We start from the raw sequence: 22,329 nt of genomic DNA, 5'->3' as shown, positions 1-22,329 counted from the left end.
ATGGATTGAATGCACCAATCAAAAGACATATAGTACTGAGTGGATAAAAAAACAAGACCTGTCTATATGCTACCTACAAGAGAATCACTTCAAGAGGATCACCTATGAATGTGAAACAAATACTAACAATTAAAGGGGGAAATAGAATGCAATGCTTTCATTTTAGGAGACTTCAGCATGCCACTAACTCCAAAGGACATATCAACCAGACAGAAAATAAGGATGCAGAGGCACTAAAAAACATACTAGAACAGATGGACCTGACAGACATCTACACAACATTCCACCTAAAAGCAGCAGGATACACATTCTTCTCAAGTGCACATGGAATATTTTCCATAATAGGTCATATACTAGGCCAAAAGAAGAGCTTCAGTAAATTCAGAAGGATTGAAATTGTACCAACTAACTTCTCAGACCACAAAGGTATGAAACTAGAAATAAATTACACAAAGAAAATGAAAAAGCACACAAACACATGTAGGCTTAATAACATGCTCTTAAATAATCAATGGATCAATGACCAAATAGAAACAGAGATCAAGCAATATATGGAGACAAATGACAACAATAACAACATTGCAAGATCTGTGGTACACAGTGAAGGCTGTGTTAATAGGGAAATACATTGCAGTACAGGCCTACCTCAGGAGAGAAGAACAATACTATATGAACAGTCTAAACTCGCAATTAATGAAACTAGAAAAAGAAGAAAAAATGAGGCCCAAAGTCAGTAGAAGGAGGGACATAATAAAGATCAGAGCATAAATAAATAAAATTGAGGAGAATTAAACAGTAGAGAGAATCAATGAAATCAGGAGCTGGCTCTTTGAGAAAATTAACAAAATAGACCAACCCCTTCAAGAAAATTTAAAAAATAGATAAACACACACCACATAGCCAGACTTATCAAGAAAAAAAGAGAATCTACATGCATAAACAGAATCAGAAATGAGAAAGGATAAATCACTACGGACACCACAGAAATACAAAGAATTATTAGAGAATACTATGAAAAAATATATGCTAACAAATTCGATAACCTAGAAGAAATGGACAATTTTCTAGAAAAATTCAACCTTCCAAGACTGACTCAGGAAGAAACACAAAACCTCAACAGACCAATTACCAGCAATAAAATTGAATTGGTAATCAAAAAACTACCTAAGAAAAAAACTCCTGGACCAGATGGCTTCCCCGCTGAATTTTACCAAACATTTAGTGAAGACCTAATACCCATCCTCCTTAAGGTTTTCCAAATAGTAGAAGAGGAGGGAATACTTTCAAATGCATTCTATGAGGCCAACATCACTCTAATACCATAACCAGGCAAAGGCACCACAAAAAAAGAAAATTACAGACCAATATCCCTGATGAACATAGATGCAAAAATATTCAGCAAAATATTAGCAAACCGAATTCAAAAATACATCAAAAAGATCATTCATCATGATCAAGTGGGACTTATTCCAGGGATGCAAGGATGGTACAATATTCAAAAATTGATCAACATCATCTATCACATCAACAAAAAGGACAAAACCCACACGATCATCTCTATAGATGCTGAAAAAGCATTCAACAAAATTCAACATCCATTCATGATAAAAACTCTCAACAAAATGGGTATAGAGGGCAAGTACCTCAACATAATGAAGGCCATATATGATAAACCCACAGCCAACATCATACTTAACAGCTCAAGGCTGAAAGCTTTTCCCCTAAGATCAGGAACAAGACAGGGATGCCCACTTCCCCACTGTTATTCAACATAGTACTGGAGGTCCTAGCCACAGCAATCAGACAACACAAAGAAATACAAGGCATCCAGACTGGTAAGGAAAATCCAGACTGTCACTATTTGCAGATGACATGATATTGTACATAAAAAACCCTCAAGAATCCACTCCAAAACTATTAGAACTAATATCTGAATTCAGCAAAGTTGCGGGTTACAAAATTAATACACAGAAATCTGTGGCTTTCCTATACACTAACAATGAACTGGCAGAAAGAGAAATCAGGAAAACAATTCCATTCACAATTGCATCAAAAAGAATAAAATACCTAGGAATAAACCTAACCACAGAAGTGAAAGACCTATACCCTGAAAACTACTAGACACTCTTAAGAGAAATTAAAGAGGACACTAATAATTGGAAATTCATCCCATGCTCTTGGGTAGGAAGAATTAATTTTGTCAAAATGGCCATCCTGCCTAAAGCAATCTACAGATTCAATGCAATCCCTATCAAAATACCAACAGCATTCTTCAACAAACTGGAACAAATAGTTCTAAAATTCATATGGAATCACAGAAGACTCCAAATAGCCAAAGCAATCCTGAGAAGGAAGAATAAAGTGGGTGGGGGGCGATCTTGGTTTCCAACTTCAAGCTCTACTACAAAGCCACAGTAATCGAGACAATTTGGTACTGGCACAAGAACAGAGCCACAGACCAGTGGAACAGACTAGAGAGCCCAGATATAAACCCAAGCATATATGGTCTGTTAATATATGATAAAGGAGCCATGGACATACAATGGGGAAATGACAGCCTCTTCAACAACTGGTGTTGGCAAAACTGGACAGCTACATGCAAAAGAATGAAACTGGATCACTATCTAACCCCATACACAAAAATAAACTAAAAATGGATCAAAGACCTGAATGTAAGTCATGAAACTATAAAACTCTTAGAAGAAAACATAGGCACACATCTCTTAAATATAATCATGAGCAACTTTTTCCTGAATGCATCTCCTTGGACAAGGGAAACAAAATAAAAAATGAACAAATGGGACTACATCATGCTAAAAAGCTTCTGTACAACAAAGGACACCATCAGCAGAACAAAAAGGCATCCTACAGTATAGGAGAATATATTTGTAAATGACATATCTGACAAGGGGTTAACACCGAAAATATATAAAGAACTCACATGCCTCAATACCCAAAAAGGAAATAACCCAATTAAAAAATGGGTGGAATTAGACCATTGTGGAAAGCAGTATGGAGGTTCCTCAAAAAACTAAAAATACAAATACTATTTGACCCAGGAATTCCACTCCTAGGAATTTACCCTAAGAATGCAACAGCCCAGTTTGAAAAAGACATATGCACACCTATGTTTATCACAGCACTATTTACAATAGCCAAGAAATGGAAGCAACCTAAGTGTCATTCAGTAGATGAATGGATAAGGAAGATGTGGTACATATACACAATGGAATATTAAGGGGCATTATGATTAGCACACATAACAGGGGGAGGGCATGGGGAAGGCAGTATAGCACAGAGAAGACAAGCATCTTACTATGCTGATGGACAGTGACTGTAATGTATGTGGTGGCAACTTGATAATGGGGGGAATCTAGTAACCACAATGTTGGTCATATGATTGTATACTGATACCAAAAAAAAAACCCCCAAAAACTAACAGAATAGGAAAGACATACCACTCAGACAATCAAAAGAATGCTTGAGTGGCTCTATAAAGTAGACTTCAGAGCAATGAGAATTACCGACAGAGAGGAGGAACCTTACATAATGATGAAAGGTCTATTCTCGAGGTGAACATAACTGTCCTAAATGCCCCAGTGTCCAGAATACATGCAGTGAAATGCTGCTGGGACTTGAGTCCTTAGCAATCGGCAGAACTGCACAAAAAAGCAGTAGAGAGGCAGTATGACAGCTTCTTGAGCAACAGGACCCACTTGCCGTTTCTAGAACTTTCTGTCCAGCAGCAACAGAAATGCCAGGTGCGCGTAGGTATCCCCACCTTCACCCGAAAGCCCGCAGCCTGGCCGTACACCCCTGCTGGAGCGGCCGACGGGCACACGGCGTTTTCCATGTGTGCGGCTGGCCACGTGGCAGCCTGTGCGTGTCTCTCCCTTTCTCCAAAAGGATGGTTCCTCTGTGAGTTCGCTCCTGAGCTTCTCCCAGCGCCCCGCCCTGCCCCTCTGCTGGCTGCCCTGCCCCTTATGGGACCAACCGGCCTCCCTGTCCTTCCATCGCCAAGGGTCACATGGCCTGCAGCCCACTCACCCTTCCCACCTGCCTCTGGGTGGGGCCTGGGGCCTGGCCCTCGGCTGGGGGCAGGGCTTGCCCTGTGGCCGAGCTCTCTGAAGGTTTGTGGGGCGAGGGAGTGTGCCACAGAAGTTCAGGAAGGGATTTTGAGCTAATGAGGGCCCGTTGGGCCCGTTATTAAGACTCCAGTGTTCCTGGCATATCGCCTTGAGTTCCTGGAATGAGTGAGGCTGGGTTTAGGTGGCTTCTAACAGGGTCTGCACACCCTGGGCCGCCGCTTGGGGTCCCTGGCTGGCAGGGCCGCGAAGGCGAGGGGTCATGCCCCTCGCTGCCACCAGATGGCGGCAGAGTCAGCCTGCTGGGGTGGTCCGTGGGGGTGGTCCGTGGGGCCGGCAGGACAGGAGCGGGCTGCCTGTCCTGCTTCTCACCGCCAGCCAGGACAGCTGCAGGGCTTTCTGGCCAGGAACAGGGACACTTAGGCAGGGCACTGAGCCGGTCTGTGCCTCATTGTCCCCACGGGATGTCTCAGGTATGAAGAGTCAGCAAGTTAATATTGTAGACTGCGTCGTGCATTATATCAGCGCTTGGTAACTATTCTTACGTTAGTATTGGGCTTTAACAGTGCAGTTTTCCCTCCACTCCCAGTGAGTCCTACAGCCCAGTGAAGTCCTGTGGTAATACCGACCTTTACAGATGAGGCCAAGGCAGAGGGGCCAGGCGAGTTCCCTAAGACCGCCCGGCTGGTGAAGGCGGAGCCAGGATTAGACTCAGCCTGATTCTGCCTCGAGGGCCCTGGCACAAGCCATACCACCCCTTCCACAGGGCGCCGTGTGTGTGTGTGTGTGTGTGTGTGTGTGTGTGTGTGTGTGTGTGTGTGTGTGTGTGTTTAAAACCAAAACGTAGTCCTTGCTGAGCTTTGGGGCAGCCCAGTTTCCAGGAACCCTGGCCCGGCTGGGGCTTCGTGCGGAGGGAGTGCTGCCGACAGGAGGCGGCCACACGCACCATGTTCGGCACCCACGGCCTCAGAGCTCAGCTCAGCAAGCGTGGAAACCGAACCCCTGGCGACACGTGCGCATCCCAGATGCCCCCATGCCCCTCATTGTGCAACCCGCCGAACGGGCCGCCGCTGAAGAAGGCTGCCTTTGTCTGTGTGAGCGTGTGACCTCTTGTGGCAGTCCTAGTCCACGTGTCTTCGTGTTGCCTCCTGGAGGGGTGGGCTGCCCGTTGTCCATGCTGCATAGCAGCGTCTTACGGGGGGGTGACCGTGTCACCTGCACTTGCCCAGTGGTGGCATCTGGACAGTATCGTTTTTGGCCATGAAGATTTATGTGCGTGTGAACACACATATGAGTTTCTGTCAGGAATTTCCTGCACTTACCTGGGTCTCGGGGTGTACCTGCCATCCAGCTTCAGTGGATGCCAGAGCCGTGGTGGTGCCCATGCCTGGTGTGTGTGAGGCCCAATGTGCCTGCACACCCGGTACCTTCTTTTCCATTTTGGCGTTTGGTGGGCTTGTGGTTGCATCTCACTGGGCGTGGCTCGGGTTTTCCTAGTGATACAGATGGAGTGCCTTTCCACTGGTCTCCTGGCTATTTGTGTCCCTGCTCCTGGGAAGCCCATCTCTCTGTCTCGTGGGTGCTGGGCAGTCCTCCATGCTGGCTGTTGCTGCGCTGTAGAGGCTGAGCACATCTGTCCCTTTATGTTTATCCTCAGACATCTGCCATTTCTTCACTTCTTCACTGAGGAGAAGAGTTTGGGAGTGCAGACACTTCTCTCAAACTGGCATCATTGGAAACCATGGTGTTTGCAAAGGGCCTGTCAGGAGAAATCAGTCGCCCCAGAGGCCGAGGCACTCTCCCTTGGCCAGGGAGCAAAGGGGCCATGATTCAAGCCAGCACCACCAGGGTGGACACTGTCCCACCGGGCCCCTCCAGGTCCTTTTCCAGCTCTGTTTGCCCCCCTCTGGCTTTGGCGTGCTTTCTGTGGCCTGTGACCTGAGGGGGCGCCGTGTGCACTCACAGAGAACGGGAAGGGCCCGGGGGCTTTAGAAGCCTGTGCCCTAAAGCCAGCCAATGGCGCATGCGGCAAATGCCCAGCTCTTCCGCCTGGGGCTGAGACAAACTCTGGGATATATTACCCAACTATTTTTTTAGGTTTTTTAAAATCGTGGCAAAATATACATAACAAAATGTAACATTTTAACCATTTTTTAAATGTACAATTCAGTGGCATTAAGTATGTTTGCCCTACTGTGCACCTGTCACCACTGCATTCCCGGAACTGCTTCGTCATTCCCAGCCCTGCCCGCACTCAGGCGGTGACGCCCCTTCCCCTCCCCCCAGCTCCAGCACCTCTGTTTCACTTTTTGCCTTCAAAATGTCACCACTCTAGGGACCCCATATAGGTGGGATCATGTGGGATTTGCCCTTTTGTGATGGGTTATTCCATTTAGCATCATGCCCCTAAGGTTCATCCATGTTGCAGCACGTGTCAGAATTTCATTTTTATTCATTTCACTCTTTTTTGTGATGGAATATGTTTCATTATGTGGACAGACCACCTCCCATGCATCTGTCCATCTGCTCCTGGGTGACACTTGAGTCGCTCCCACCTTTGGCTGTTGTGTGAACAACATGCGGTGTGCATGAGTCCCGGTCTTTGTCCCCTTGGGCGTCTGCCCAGAAGTGGAGTGTGGGGTTGTGTGTCTGCAGTGGCATCTCCTCCTGCCCCTGAGTCCCCTGGGCTCAGGTCCCCCTGGGCTTCACCTGCAGCCTCACCTGGCCCAGGGTTTGTCCCTCTCTCCCCTGGAAGCATCTCCTTAATGGGGTACTTGTGCTTGAATCTTCAGCTTGGGGTTGGCTGCAGAGAGCAGCCCAGAAGGTGCCCCTGAGCGGGATGCGGTCTCCCATGAGGACGTGAGCGGGGGCTGCCACAGTGCAGCAGAGACCCATAGCCACCCTTGCTGGGCGCCCACACCTTGCCCATCTCCCTGTCTCTGTGAGGTTTGCACTCTGAATTAAAGAACAAAAAACCCAGGTAGTTTGGCAGAGTGTGAGAGTCATATCTGGGGACTCTTTGAAAGGATGCCACCAGAGGCAAAATTTCTTTAGTTCCAAATTCTAATTTTTTTCTGGTTATGACTGTTCCCCACATCATGATCGCTGTGTCCACAGTGCCTCTCCCTTTCTCTTGGTACCTGCCTTTTATGAGGACTAACAGCCTTATTTTTAAAAGTGTCTCCAAGGACTAACGAATAAATGGTTTTAAACTCATGAGGCCAGCATGTACACAGCTGCCCCCCCAGGGCTCTCTCCCCGCTCCTCGTCTGTCCTGGAAAGAAAGACCTTGCTCCCTCTTTTATTAAAGACTTTCTGGAATTTGAAACAATGTCAAAATACAGACTATATCTGACTCTGACGTCTCTAAGCAAGTTCACAAAGCAACGACCTCTTATCCTGCGTTCGGCTCAGGGGCCTGACAGGCAGGTTCTGTTCCGTCCCCCTCTCGGCCTCCAGTAGGGGAACGTGGGCCTCCTCTGCTTCCCAGGCAAGTTCCTCCCTTTCAGAGAGGCGTTTGAGCTGGCATTAGAGCCACACCTGCTTCTCGGGTGGCTTAGGGCAGACCCTGCTAGGCCGAGCTGGCAGAGCTGGAGACAGAGCCCAGGCAGGTGGGAACTGGTATCGGAGGGCACCTGAGGCCGGCCGCGGTCATGGCAGGTGCATCACTGCTCTCGGGCCGGTATGAGCTCCACTCTCCATACACGGCAGTGGGTGCAAGTCTCCAGGCCCTTCGGCAGGGAAGGCCAAGCGGTCTTCGACTCTGTCCTCCTCTGGTGCTGAGCTGCCTCCACCTTGGGAAGGCAGAAGGCTAATTCCTCAAATGCCTTGCAGTATATTTTTAGTCCAGTGAGCAAAAACATACTTTTTGGTAGATTCTGATGACTGGCTCTGAGGCTGCTCTCTGGACTTGGACTTTCTAGGTGGGTGTATTTCATTGGACCCCACTGGACCTCAGAGCTGTGAAGAGAGAAATGACACGTAGCTGGTGTATGATCTGCCTGGATGGTCTCAGGTCCCCTCAGAGCTCCAGGAAATTTTGAAATTTGTTTTTTAATTTTAATGGCCATCTAAAAATTAAATGCAAGCTTATTCTGGATCACACTTCTTAACCAAGTAGCGTTCGGCATGTGCGTTTACCACTGAGTGTGCACTAAGCAAAAGAGATTTCCTGGGCAACGACTGTTTTGCAGTGGCTCAGTGACAGGGGGCAGGAGCCACCACCTCCCAGCACAGGCAGCCTGGACACGCAGAGGCCCCGAGCCAGGTCTGTGTGAATGCGGCAAGCAGATGAGCCGAGCCGAGCTCCTGGCTGTAGGAATGGGCTTGCAGCACTTAATGAACAAAAGAAGCCGAGAATAAATATGCAGTGAAATGTTTCCATAAAAGGGGCTCTTAAAGGAAATGCTGAAGACATGTATTTTGGTGTGTGCTATGGTATTATTTGGCACATCAAATGGGCTTATGATTAAAGATACAACCATAGTTAAAGGAAAAATAATGATAAGAATAGAGGCTTAACTGATGGTCTCTTGTGTTCAAAATTCTTGTAGAAGTTCACCACAGTCAAGCATGAAACTCCTCCAAACCATGCCTCTTGTACTAAACCCAGCGTCAGTAATTTGTGCATCTCTTTAACTCTAGGAATTTATCTTTTTAAAGTCTGCTTTGAATACCTCCGCTTTCTTTTGGTTCATATTTACATGGTGTGTCTCTTCCAATTCTTTTCCATTGAACCTTTCCTTATATTTAAAGTGTCTCATTTGGAAACCGCATACAGTTGCTTTGTTTTCAGATCCAGTCTGACAGTTCTTGTCTTTTCCTCGGAGAGTCTGTGCATTTACACGTGATGTGGCGTGAAATGTAGTTGGGTCTAAGCCTGCTATACTGAAGCTTGTTTGTCACCTACCTCTTTGTTCCTGTTCCTTTATCCCTTTTTTCTTGCCTTTTTTTTGATTAATCAAGCATTTTTTCCCATTTCTTCTCTATTAGCATATTATACATTCTGGGACTTCAGGACCATCTCTCTTTTAAATGGCCTGACATGTTTCCAAATTTGCCTGTAATTTCAGCGGCTTTTGGTTATGTGGGAGTAATGGCAAAGAGACTGCAGAGTGGGGAGGACAGAGACAGAGGCTTGAGAAGGTGGGGGCGGGTGCCTGGAGTCAGAGAAGAGCCAGGGCAGGACACGGAAGGGCCACCCTGCATGTGCATGGGGAGAGGGCGGGACAGAGCAGCTCTGGACTTGGGAGGAGTAGCCGGCCGGACTGAGGCCTGCCCTCCGCATGGTTGCGGAGCACCATCTTGCTGCGTTTGCCTTCCTGCCTCGGACCGCTCCAGTGGGTCAGGGGTTCCCCGGTCTCACTGCCATGGGTGTGTCTTGGGTCAGGGCCCTCCAGCTGGCGGGCACGAGGCAGCAGGCAGGGTGGGCAGGCTACTCCTGGCCCTCACACTCCTGCTTTGCCTCCTCAGATGTGAGCTGAAACATTTCCAAGTTACTAGGAAAATGACCTGCTGCTACAGAGCTCTGCACCCGGGATCTGGAGTGCGTGAGAGGGGGCAGGACTCTGAGCACACACAGCACCTTCGTGTGTGTGGCTGGCTTCTAAGCTTTGCAGACATTAATTCAGTCTTCATCGCAAACAGAAGGAATAGGTCTCATTTTATCCCATCTGACAAATGAGGCAGAGAGATTAAGCAGCTGGCTCAAGGGCACACAGCTACCATGAGGCAGAGATTGGGTTTGGATTTGGGCAGTACCAGTCGCTCGCCACAGCCCCCAGCTGGGTAACTTCAGCAGCAATGGGGCCTGGAGCTGCCCAGCGGCCCCCCATCTGCCTCCCCATTCTGCTCACCCCAAAGCTCTGCCTCACACGGAGCCCCTCTTTGCCTCCACCCTTGGGCATGTATTTGAGTGTTCGCAGGCTGGGCCATCACTCCTTGAAGCAGAACACCCGAATGTAATGGCCGGGATGAACTGAGGGAGAATCTGACTTCCCAGCGCAGGATCAGATGGGATATACAAGCGCATGGCGAGCATGTTCGGGGAGTACTACTGGGGCTAGGCCCTGCTGCTTTTCTTTTTTTTTTCATTACAGTCACAGAATTTGGTGTCAGCCCGACTTGAGTGTTAAATATCGTACCGGATTCTCTGTACAATTCTGAGACGGTGGGCACCAGTTTCCTTCCCAGACGGCCAGTCAAGCTCAGCTGTGCGTGTGTGTCCTTGGTGGCAGCGGGAAATGCACGGGACTCACTGGTGACGCAGGCCCCACGGGCACTGGGCTTGGGGGCAGTCTCAGCTCTGCGCATGCAGGCCTCCCCCTGCAGGGTGTTCCTCCCCACAGGGCCTTGTGGAGCTCCAGGGGGCTGAAGTTCAGAGACACATCAACTTCTGCTGTTCTGTCCTGTTTCACTAGGCTGGTCTCAAGACCGCACAGATCTTTGGAGAATTCACCACAATTAGCATGATTAACGACATCAGAGATTCTTTTACTTAAGGAAACCTGACCTTAGGAAACCAAATCAAGCTTGGACTGTACGGTGTCACGCTATCTCCGGGGAAGACCATCCCACGTGGTTCTCACTGCCGGATAACGTACGCGTCACATCAGCCTAAGAACAGGAACAGCGCCTTGTGTCCACCATTCAGCAGACACCCACCCACCTACCTGTTACCAAGGTGTCGCTGGGGACGTCTTTCAGTATGCATCTCTCCTCTCGTTCCCCTGCGTGGAAGTAAAAAGCCGCTAAAGGTGAAAAACAAAGACTTAAAAGTGTCAGCACCCGCATTTCTGTCGCTGCCACCGCCGCTCCCGGCAGGTCTCTCCTTGAAGTCGGTGGGCTGAGAGTGGCGGGGCTTGCTGTGTGTTTCCCTGCGTGACTTTGCAAATCGATTTCTGTGAGAAGTAACATGTGGTTATACTTGCCGAGTGATTGCAGCAAATCCCAGGAAACAAGATAAAAAGACGCCTGAACCTTGGGGCCTTTCCAAACACGATAACGTCAGAATTCCTCCTGATCTGTTCCTTTGTAAGAATCTTGATGTGTTCAAATGGAACGGAGGACAAGGAGGGGCGGGGCGCGAGCCCAGAGGAGCCCAAAGGGCCGAGGCCGGCAGGTGCCCCGTGACGGCCACGCTGGCCCTGGGGACCAGCTGGCACGGCCGTTTACTGGTTGTTTCCACTGCTCAGCAGGTGAGGGAGAAGGAAGTGAAGATGGTGAAAATGAGAGGAGGGGCGCGCAGGGGAGGCACGTGGGTGTGGGGCGAGGAGGCGGGTGTGGGCGTGTGGGCAGGAGGAAGTGGGCTGCCAGGGAAGCCTGGGTTTAACTGAGGCCGCACCCTGATGGAGAGTCTGTTTTGTCGTGAAAAAGGAGTTAAACTCACCCAGGATGATGCATTCGGTCCTTTCATCTCTGGCATGCAATGTTTTCTTTTTAAGCCTTTTATTTCCAAATACTTATATACTCATACAAAGTTCACACAGAGAGGTCCCCTGCACCGTCAGCCAGCTCCACCCCTGGGTAACATCTCACGTGGGAAGACAGCCACGTCACTGCATCACGAAAACTGGGGACTCGATGCCCGAGAGTGCAGTTAAGAGACTGTAGACCTAATGTGGGTTTCATCTGTTTTTGCATACACTCATTTTTTAAAATGTGAGTGACCTAGCAAAAGAATGCTTCCCAGCGAGTAATTACGATACTCTTGAGACAAGTGGGACGATGGGGAAAATGCAGCAGCACGGTCTGGAGTAAGAGGTCGGCTCCTGGGGCCTGGGTCACCTCGGCGGACTGCTCTTCAGCTGGGTGAGCGCTGGCAGGTCAGCAGGGCCCAGGGCTGGGGTCTGTGAGGCAGGGATGTGGTGGTGGCATCTGCCTCACAGCAGGGTGGCAGGGCGTAGATGAGGCCTTACCTGTACCTAGCACCCCTCAGGCACTTGGGGAAAGGGTGTGGCTGTTGGTGTTTCCGGCACCAGGTGGCGCCCCTGTTGGGTGCCTCCCTACTGCAGGCAGTGGGCTGTCAGGCACAAGGCCCATAGCTGTCTCCCTCTGGGACGCCACCCTCAGCCCCTCCTGGCACTGGAGCCCATCTTCTTGTCCTCGGGAAGCTTGGTTCCTGGGGCTCCAGCCTTTGCCTTCCTCCTGGAGCCCAGCCCCTCTGCCCTAGCCTCCCCCGACCACTCTATTAGTCTGTTTGAGCTCCTCAAACAAAACAGGGCAGACTGCGTAGCTCATAAACCACAGACATTTACTCCTCCCAGCTCTGCAGGCTGGAAGTCTGAGATCCGGACGCCAGCACGGTGGGTTTCCGGTGAGCACCCTCTTCTGGGTTGTAGATTGCTCACGGCATCCTCACATAGCACACGGGGCAGTGCAGCTCCATGGGGCCTCTTTGTGAGGACACTGCTCCCATTTGTGAGATTCACCCTCATGATTAATCACCTCTTAAAGGCCCACCTCCTGATACTATCACATTGCCTGTAGGGGTTCTAGCATGTGAATTTTGAGGGTTCACACTTAGATCATAGCAACCGCCAATGCTTTCTCACTGAGGAGCCCTACAGTGTGGTGTTTACAGGCCTCCACTCTGGGGCCACTGTCTGGGCTCATCTTCTCTGCCACTTGCTTACTTTGTGACCTTGGATAAGCTGCTTAATTGCTCTCTGCCTCCACTTCCTCAGCCACAAGATTGGGATGATAATACCCACTTTATGGCGTAGTTGCAGAGATGAAATGCTGTATCTAGAGTGCTGAGAACAGCCCCCGGTACGTGCAGACACCACATAAAGTGGGCCATCATTATCACCCTGCAGCCCAGCACCTTGAAGGGGTTGTCCAGATGGGCTGTCTCCACTTCTCCCCCTCCGCTCACTTCCAGGAACTCTTAATTATGGAAAATGTTAAGCACACAAAACTGAGAATTGTGTGATGAACTTCAGTCTTTTTTCTTTTAAAAAGATTGTTAACACTAACAAATTTTTTTCCTGTGGAGTATTTTAAAGCAAATTCCAGATCAGAGGACATTTTCACCCATCAGCACTTCAATATGCATCTCTAACTAGTAAGGACTTAATAAAAAACAAACCTTAAAATCACCATGCTGTTACGACACCTAACAATGTTGGTTTCTTACTATCATCTAATAGCCAGTTCAAAGTCAAATTTCCGTGATTATCTTGAAAGGCCTTTTTATAGTTGATTTATCTGAATCGGTGCCTAAACAGAATCCACACATTGCATTTGGCTGTTACGTGTCTTAAATTTTTATTCTGTAGGGTCCCCCTTCCCCCCAACCAGCATTTTTCCTGGTTAAAGATTGTTAGAGATAAGGTTAATCATCTCAGAGTTATCTACACCCCAGATGTACGTGGAAGTGTTCAGAAGTGTCCTCGGCACTGCACACATGTCATGTGTTCCTGAAGCTCCTGGGTCCCTGGTGACATGCACATTCTGATTCCGGAGTCGGGCCAGAGCCGATGCTGCTGGCATGTGGACCAGCTCTGCGTGGCAAGGTGGACTTGCTCTTCCTCCTGTTGCCTGCAGACTGGTGTGTGGGGCTACAGGCGCCATTAGACTCTGGGTCAGACTTCTAAGCAAGAGTAACAAGTGCGCTCTTCATCAAGATTGTTTTGACTACTACAAGTCCCTTGAGATTCCATATGAATTTTGGGATGAACTTTTCTAATCTGATAAAGCAGCATTGGGATTTTGATAAGGACTGCAGTGAATCTGCAGATGGCTTTGGGTACTATTGACGTTTTTACAATATTAAGTCTTTCAATACGTGAACACAGGGTGTTTCCATTTACGTCTTTAATTTCTTTCAGCAATGTAGCTTTCATTGTACAAGTCTCCCACCTCCTTGGTTATGTTAATTCTTAAGTATTTTCTTCTTTTTGATGCTACTGTAAATGAAATTATTTTGTAATCATTTTTTCAAATTTCAGATTATTGTTTTAGATTGTTCGTTGTTCATGTATAGAAATGCAACTGATTTTTGTGTCTTGAATTCATTTATTAGCTCTAATAAGTTTTTTATGGAATCTTTAGAGCTTTCTACACACAAGGTCATCTGTAAACAGAGAATGTTTTACCTCTTCATTCCCAGTTTAGATGCCTTTTCTTTCTTTTTTTCCCCCGTCTGATGGCTCTGGCTTGAAATGCCAGTACCGTACCGGCCGGAAGTGGTGAGGGTGGGCACCCTGGCCTTGTTCCTGATCCTACAGGAGAGGCTTTTGGTCTTTTGCTACTAAGTGTGATGTTCACAGTGGGTTTTTCATTTATGGCTTTTATTATGTTGAGGTAGTTTCCTTCTATGCCTAGTTTTTTGAGTATTTTTGTCATGAAATTTTGTCAAATATTTTTTGCATCAATTTGAATTTTGTCAAATGCTTTTTCTTCACCAGCTGAGGTGATCATGGGTTTTTTCTTTAACCTTCATTCTATTGATGTGTCTTGTTACATTCGTCAACTTTCATATATTGAGCCATGCTTGCATTCCAGGAATAAATACCACCTGGTCCTGGTGTATGATATATGCTTTTAATACACTGCTGAGTTTTGTTTGCTAGTATTTTGTTGAGCACTTCTGCATCAGTGCTTATAAGGGATGTTGGTACTTAGTTACCTCTTCCCACAGTATCTTTGATGCCTTGGCTCAGGGCAATGCTGGCCTCAAAGAATGAGCTGGGATGTGTTCCCTCCTCTTAATTTTTTTTTGAGAAGTTTTTGAAGGAGTGTTATTAGTTCCTTTTTAAATGTTCTCTAGAACACACCACTGAAGCCATCCTATCCAATTTTTTTGTTGAACGATTTTCTACTGATTCAGTCTCCTCACTAGTTATAGTCCTATTCACATTTTCTATTTCTTCATGATTTAGTGCTAGTAGGTTTTGTGTTCCAAGCAATTTGTCCATTTCGTGTAGGTTATCCAATTTGTTGGTGTACAATTTTTCATGACTTCTTATAATCCTTTTTATTTCTGTACTGTCGGTTTTAATGTCCCTGCTTCCATTTCTCATGTGATTTGAGGCCTCCCTCTTTTTTTCTTGGTCCATCTACTTAAAGGTTCCTCAATTTTGATGTTTTCAAAGAGCTCACTTTTGGCTTCATTGATTTTCTCTATTGTATTTCTATTCTCTATTTTGTTTATCTGTGCTTCGGTTTTTATTATTTCCTTCCTTCTGCTAGCTTTGGGTGTAGTTTGTTCTTTTTCTAGTTCCTTAATTTATAAAGTTATAGTGCTGATTTGAGATCTTTCCTATTTTCTTAAAATATGTATAGCTATAAATGTCCCCTCTTAGCTGCATCCCGTAAGTTTTGATATGGTATGTGTGTGTGTTGTAAGATAAATTCTAGCCGGAATAAGCAGGCAAAGAGAGGCAACAAAGGGCCAGGTAATTTATTTAAATACCCCCAGGTGAGGTTCTGTGGCCTTATTGTCAGAGGCCAGAGAAGTCACACCCCGTTAGGGAGGTGGGGAGATTATAAGGGATCAGGAGGGGGAGGAGTGGGCAAGCTATCCTAGGGGGCGTGGAGAGGTATGATTGGCTAAAGGTGACATAATAGACAACTAGAAACTTCTTTCCTTCCAAGAGGGAGGAGGCTGACATCTGGGTCTTAGTTGGCACATCAGGATGGACTTCAGGGAGAGCTGCCCCCTTTCCATATATGGCACGGACTTTGGGGTCTGGTCTGTTCTCCCCCTTTGGCATCTCTCTGTTCTGTTTGCATGTCCTTGTTTTTCCTTTCTCCAGCCTAACGTGTGTTTTCATTGGTTTGTAAGTATTTTCTCATTTCCTTGTGATTTCTTCATTGATCTGTTAGTTTGAGAGTGTGCTGTTTAATTTCCACAAATTTGTGAATGTTTCAATTTTACTGTTGTTGTTGATTTCTGACTCCATCCTGTTGTGGCCAGAGAAGATGCTTCATGTGATGCCTATTTTCAAAAATCTACTGAGACTTAATTTGTGGCCTAACATGTGGTCTATTCTGGAAAACGTCCCATGTGCCCTCGAGAAGAATCTGCATGCTGCTGTCAGGTGGTGTCCTACATGTGTCTGCCACATATGGCTGGTTTATTGTGGTATTTACTCGTCTTCTGCCTGATTGTTCTGTCCATTATTGTGAGTGACATATTGAAGTCTCCAACTGTTAGAATAAAACTTGCTATTCGTCCCTTCAATTTCATCAATTTTTGCTTTATATAGTTTGATATTCTGTTATTAGGTGTGTAAATGTTTATAATTGTTGTATTTCCTTATACTGAAACTTTTATTAATATATAATGATCTTGTTGATCTCTTGTAATCATTTTAGACTTAAAGTCTATTTTGTCTGATATTAGTATAGCCACCCCTGCTCTGTTTGGTTACTATTTGCTTGGAATACATTTTCCTATCCTTTTACTTGCAACATGTTTGTGTCTTTGCATCTCAACAGGGTCATATAGTTGGATCATGTGTTTTTATCCATTCTGCCAATCTCTGTCTTTTGATTGGAGAGTTTAGTCCATTCATATTTAAAGTAATTATTGGTAAGAATGGACTTATATTCTGTCATTGTGCTATTTGTTTTCTATATGCCTTATAGCCATTTTATCTTTCATTTCCTGCATTTCTATCTTCTCTTGTGTTTAGTTGATTTTTTTTCCCCACAATGAAATGTTTAAATTCCTTTCTCATTACCTTTTGTGTATATTCTATAGCTATTTTCTTTGTGGTTACTAAGGGGATTACATTTAGCATCCTAAAGTTTTAACAGTTTAATTTGACTTAATGCTATCTTAACTTCAATAACATATAAACCTTTGCTCCTTACAGCTCTCTTTCAGTTGTTGATGTCACAAAATTACATATTTATACATTGTGCACCTCAAAATATAAACTAATAATTATTTTAAATGCATTAGTGTCTTCCTTATCTTATATAGGAAATGAGACTTGTTTACAGATCAGTTACAATAATATTAGTTTTAAAACTAATAATATTTTTTCTTTAAATGTATTAATCTCTAAATTATGAGGAAAAGAGAATGTGGATTTACAAACTGTTGTTACAATCATACTAGCTTTTATAATTACCCATGTACCCAGTATCTGCCTTGGCTGAGGTCTTTATTTCTCCAGTCACTTCCAGTCCCCGTCTGGGGTCCTCTCATTGCCCCAGCAGGACTCCCAGAGCATTTCCTCCAGGACACATCTGGCATTCACAGACTCCCTCAGCTTTGGTTGTCTGGGAATGTCTTAATTTCTTCCTCAGTTTTGAAGGACAGTTTTGCCAGATAAAGGATTCTTGGTTGACAGTTTTTTTTTCTTTTGGCACTTTTAATAGTTATTTCTGGTCTCCAAAATTTCTGATGAAAAAATCTGCTAATAATCTTATTAAAGATCCTTTGTATGTGACAATTTGCTTCTCTTTCTGCTTTCAAGATTCTCTCTTTGCCTTTTAAAAGTCTGATTATACTGTGTCTTGATGTGGGTCTCTTTGAGTTCATCTTACCTGTAATTATTGAGCTTCTTGGATGTTTATATTAATGTTTTTCATCAGATTCCAGAAGTTGTCAGCCATCATTTCTGCAAGTTCTCTCTGGTCCTCTCTCTCTCCTCCTCCTGGGACCCCCTCTGCATATATGTTTGGTCCACTGAATGGCATCCCACAGGCCCCTTGGGCTCTCCTCACTTCTCTTTAATCTTTTTTCTTTCTGTTCCTGAAACTCAATAATTTCCATTGTTGAATCTTCAAGCCCACTGATTCTTCTGCCTGCTAAAATCTGTCTTAAAATCCCTCTAAAGAATTTTTTAAATTACATTCACCCTTATTATCAAGCCCCCCGGACCTCATTGCAGTCACTGTCCATCAGTGTAATAAGATGCCACAAAGTCCCTATTTGTGTTCTCTGAGCTACACTGTCTTCCCTGTGACCCCCCACACACCATGTGCACCAATCATGATACCCCACAATCCCCTTCTCCCTCCCTCCCCACCCCTCCCCTTTGGTAACCACTAGTCCCTTCTTGGAGTCTGTGAGTCTGCTGCTTTTCTGTTCCTTCAGTTTTGCTTTGTTGTTATACTCCACAAATAAGGGAAATCATTTGGTATTTGTCTTTCTCTGCCTGACTTATTTCACTGAGCATAATACCCTCTAGCTCCATCCATGTTGCTGCAAATGGTAGGATTTGTTTTTTCTTACGGCTGAATAGTATTCCGTTGTGTATATGTACCACATCTTCTTTATCCATTCGTCTACTGATGGACACTTAGGTTGCTTCCATATCTTGGCTATTGTAAATAGTGCTTCGACAAACAGGGGAGCATATGTCATTTTGAATCTGAGAAGTTGTTTTCTTTGGATAAATTCCTAGGAGTGGAATTCCCAGATAAAATGGTATTCCTATTTTTAGTTTTTTGAGGAACCTCCATATTGCTTTCCACAATGGTTGAACTAATATAAATTCTCACCAGCAGTGTAGGAGGGTTCCCCTTTCTCCGCATCCTCATCAGCATTTGTTGTTCCTAGTCTTTTCTATGTTTGGCCATCCTAACTGGTGTGAGGTGACATCTCATTTTGGTTTTAAGTTGCATTTCCCTGATGATTAGTGATGTGGAGAATCTTTTCATGTGTCTGTTGGCCATCTGAATTTCTTCTTTGGAGAAGTGTCTGTTCAGATCCTCCATTTTTTAATTGGGTTATTTGCTTTTTGGGTATTGAGGCATGTGAGTTCTTTATATATTTTTGGTGTTAACCCCTTGTCAGATATGTCATTTACAAATATATTCTCCCATACTGTAGGATGCCTTTTTGTTCTGCTGATGGTGTCCTTTGCTGTACAGAAGCTTTTTAGCTTGATGTAGTCCCATCTGTTCATTTTTTATTTTGTTTCCCTTGCCCAAGGAGATGCATTCCTGAAAAAGTTGCTCATGTTTATATTCAAGAGATTTTTGCCTATGTTTTCTTCTAAGAGTTTATGGTTTCATGACTTACATGCAGGTCTTTGATTTTTTTAGTTTACTTTTGTGGAGTTATACAATAATCCAGTTTCATTTTCTTACATGTAGCTGTCCAGTTTTGCCAACACCAGTTGTTGAAGAGGCTGTCATTTCTCCATTGTATGTCCACGACTCCTTTATCATATATTGATTGACCATATATGCTTGGGTTTATATCTGGGCTCTCTAGTCTTTTCCATTGGTCTATGGATATGTTCTTGTGCCAGTACCAAATTGTCTTGATTACTGTGGCTTTGTACTAGAGCTTGAAGTCGGGGAGCGTAATCCCCCTGCTTTATTCTTCCTTCTCAGGATTGCTTTGGCTATTCAGGGTCTTTTGTGGTTCCATATGAATTTTAGAACTATTTGCTCTAGTTCATTGAAGAATGCTGTAGGTATTTTGATAGGGATTTCATTGAATCTGTAGACTGCTTTAGGCAGGATGGCCATTTTGATGATATTAATTCTTCCTATCCATAAGCACAGGATGTGTTTCCATTTATTGGTATATTTTTAATTTCTCTTAAGAGTGTCTTGTAGTTTTCAAAGTGTAGATCTTTCCCCCTAAGGAATTTTTTACTACAGTTGCTGTGCTTTTCAGCTCCAGAATTTCTTTTGTTTCTTTTATGTCTTCTGTTTCCTTATCGATAGTTTCATCTTGTTTGTACATCATTTTTGTGACTTTCTCTATATCTTACTTTTGCTCTTCCAGCATCCTTAAGGCAGCTGTCTTGATGTCTCTTTCTAGAAGATCTGCCATTAGCTCTTTTTTTTTCAGGTACAGCTTCTGTTTATTTTTTTCCTATGAACGGTGAATACTTTCCTATATCTCTGTTTGCCTTGTGATTTTTTTTGAACACTGGGCATCTGAATCTGATGATGTGTTAGCTCTGGAAATCAGATTCTCCCCCTTCCCGGGGTTTGCTGTTTTTGTGTGTTACTGTTTCGTTTGTTGTTCTTGTTTTTAATCCCTGTTGGAGGGTGTCTCTGGACTAAGTATCAGCTTGAAGTGTAACTTAAGGTCTTCTCAGGCCTCTTCTGAGATGTTCCCTGGGTTCCATATATTCAGTTGTTTTTGAATGTCCTAGTCTTTAATATGTGGCTCCCAAAGGGGGAAAAAAGTGAAGAATGAAGGGGCATGGGAAGAAAAGGGCACCAGCCCTTCTAATCCCTTGGAAGTCACTGCAGGGGATGGGTGACAATGGCTCCCACCTCTCTATCTGTGCCTCTGTGACGGGGAGCAGCAATCTGCTGTCAGAGCACAGATCCCCAATGTTTGGCTGGTGACATCTTTTATGTCCACGTTAGCTCCTGCAAGCTGTGTTCAAGCCTCTCCAGGAACTTGCACCTGCCTCATGGCATGGGCTGAGTGAGTGCTACTGCGCTAGGAGCTGAAGTTGACTGAAATCCCCCACAATTTTCAGTCCAGTGCTCACCTGTGGATATTGCAAGCCTTCAAGAGACCCCAAAATCCAACATGGTCACATCAGACATACTCTGCCACACACCTGTTGTTCAGGTTTTTATCTCACAGATGCTTCCTACTCTATCGTCTTCCCCTTTTCTCTTGACTCCTGTGTCCTTTAGACAGAATGATGTTAGTTTTTTAATATAAACACATGGTGTACTGGGCTGTCACTGCCTCTAAGCTTTTAGAGGACAGAGCTACCTTTAGAAGCTCCTCCAGTGCCATTTTCCTGGTATTTAACTCTGTTTTTGTTAATCTGAAAGTGTATAAAAGCCCCCATTCCTGAAAGATGGTGTTGAGTTCATAACTCTGGGTTGGCAGTTTCTGTGTTCATGTTAAAAGACTTGTCTGATACCTTCTGGCCCCTTTGCTGCTGCTGAGTGATTGCCGTCATTCCAGTGGGTGCTCCTCTGTGGGCGAGTCGTCCTCATCCTCGGGGCCCGTTGACAGTCTCTGCTCGTGTTTAGTGCTCAGCAGTTTCATGTGATAATGTGGACACAGATTGCTTCCATTTCTCCTGTTTGGGACCGAGTGTGCTCGCTGGCTCTTTACCTTCTTTTTTTATCCAGTTCTGTAATATTTCCACTATTTTCTCTTTAAATATCATCTCTTCTCCATTATCCCCATCATATTCTTCAGAATAGAACTTAAAACATTTAGAACTTCTTTTATCTTGTGTATCTTTTAAAAATTCCCCATCTCTTTGTCTTTCTATGGCATCTTCAGCTCTGCCTTCTAGTTCACTAATTCTTTCCCCAGCTGTGCACGGAGCAGCTCTTTAATCCACCGGTGGAGGCTTTGTTGCTGCACACGGCTTTTCCTTCCCAAATGCAGCTGTTTACTTCCAATCTCCCCTGTTGACAGTCATTTTTTGTTGTGCCTATTCTATATTCTGGTTCTGACAGTTTTGTTTTCTGCAATCATGGGTGTCTAAATCTGTTGGGTTGTAACCTAATGACTTGTTTGCTTGTTTAATTGGTGATTTCTGTGTTTCACTCATTGCTTGACTTTAGTAGGAGGCCTGAGACCATCCTGGGAGTTGGGAAAGCCTCCCACAGATATATGTACTTCTGCTTGTCCCTTACATCAAGGGATGCTGCTGACCTTGAGGCCCCACTCAGTGAGGGGCGCCAGGCTCACCGTCTCGGCCCGGCTGCTGGCCCAGGGTGCCCTGCCTCTCCCAGCTGTTCATGAGCTCACTTAGTAACCCCAGCTTCTCTTTGCTGCAGGTCTAGTTCAACTTTTTTGTTTGCTTATTTTTAGATGCAGGAAGAGGAAGTGAGAGTTCTCCCCTACCTCTTAGGAAAAGGGCAGTGTCCAGATGGTTTATCCTAGAGTTTAGGGTCTCATTGTGCTGTGGTGGACAATGTCCCTCAGAGTGCCTGGGCAGACCCACACCCAGTGCAGGCACCTGGGTTATGCCATCCAGCATCCTTTCTGTAGTTTCAGTTGGGATTGGGCATGGGTGGAGTTGGATGTGAGCTTTTAGTCACCATCTCCACCAGGAAGACCTCTCCTACCACTTCCCAAAGCCCTACCTCTGCCTTTCCCCCAGCTGCTGCTGACCACTCAGTCCCCACCCCATTGCCTGCTGCTGCTGATCACAGTGGACCATTCTCATGGTCTGCCCCCTCCTCCTCCCATGGTTGATACTACTGACCACTTTTGCCACCTCCTTGATGTGCTGGCTCTGGATCCTGACACCACCGAGCTCAGCCTGCAGCCCCCTGAGATGCACAGTATGCATTACCAGCTTATGTGAGAGGCCTGCAGGGATAAGCACAG

The 22,329-nt window shown here is 45.5% G+C and overlaps 1 protein-coding gene across 1 annotated transcript in view; it reads right to left on the bottom strand.

The window, feature by feature from the left end:
- LOC118930319 (transmembrane emp24 domain-containing protein 11) overlaps nt 1-11,313 on the bottom strand; it is a 44,393-nt gene extending 33,080 nt beyond the window's left edge. The window contains exon 1 of the mRNA XM_036921480.2: nt 10,757-11,313. Coding sequence (XP_036777375.2) covers nt 10,757-11,000 — 244 coding nt within the window. The 5' untranslated portion in view covers nt 11,001-11,313. The remainder of the gene's footprint in view (nt 1-10,756) is intronic.
- Nucleotides 11,314-22,329: the final 11,016 nt, after the last annotated feature.

Source organism: Manis pentadactyla, chromosome 5 (genome assembly GCF_030020395.1).
Source record: "Manis pentadactyla isolate mManPen7 chromosome 5, mManPen7.hap1, whole genome shotgun sequence".
Lineage (NCBI taxonomy): Eukaryota > Metazoa > Chordata > Mammalia > Pholidota > Manidae > Manis > Manis pentadactyla.
The sequence above is the reverse complement of the archived record's forward strand: the minus strand, read 5'-3'. Positions and strand labels throughout refer to the sequence as shown.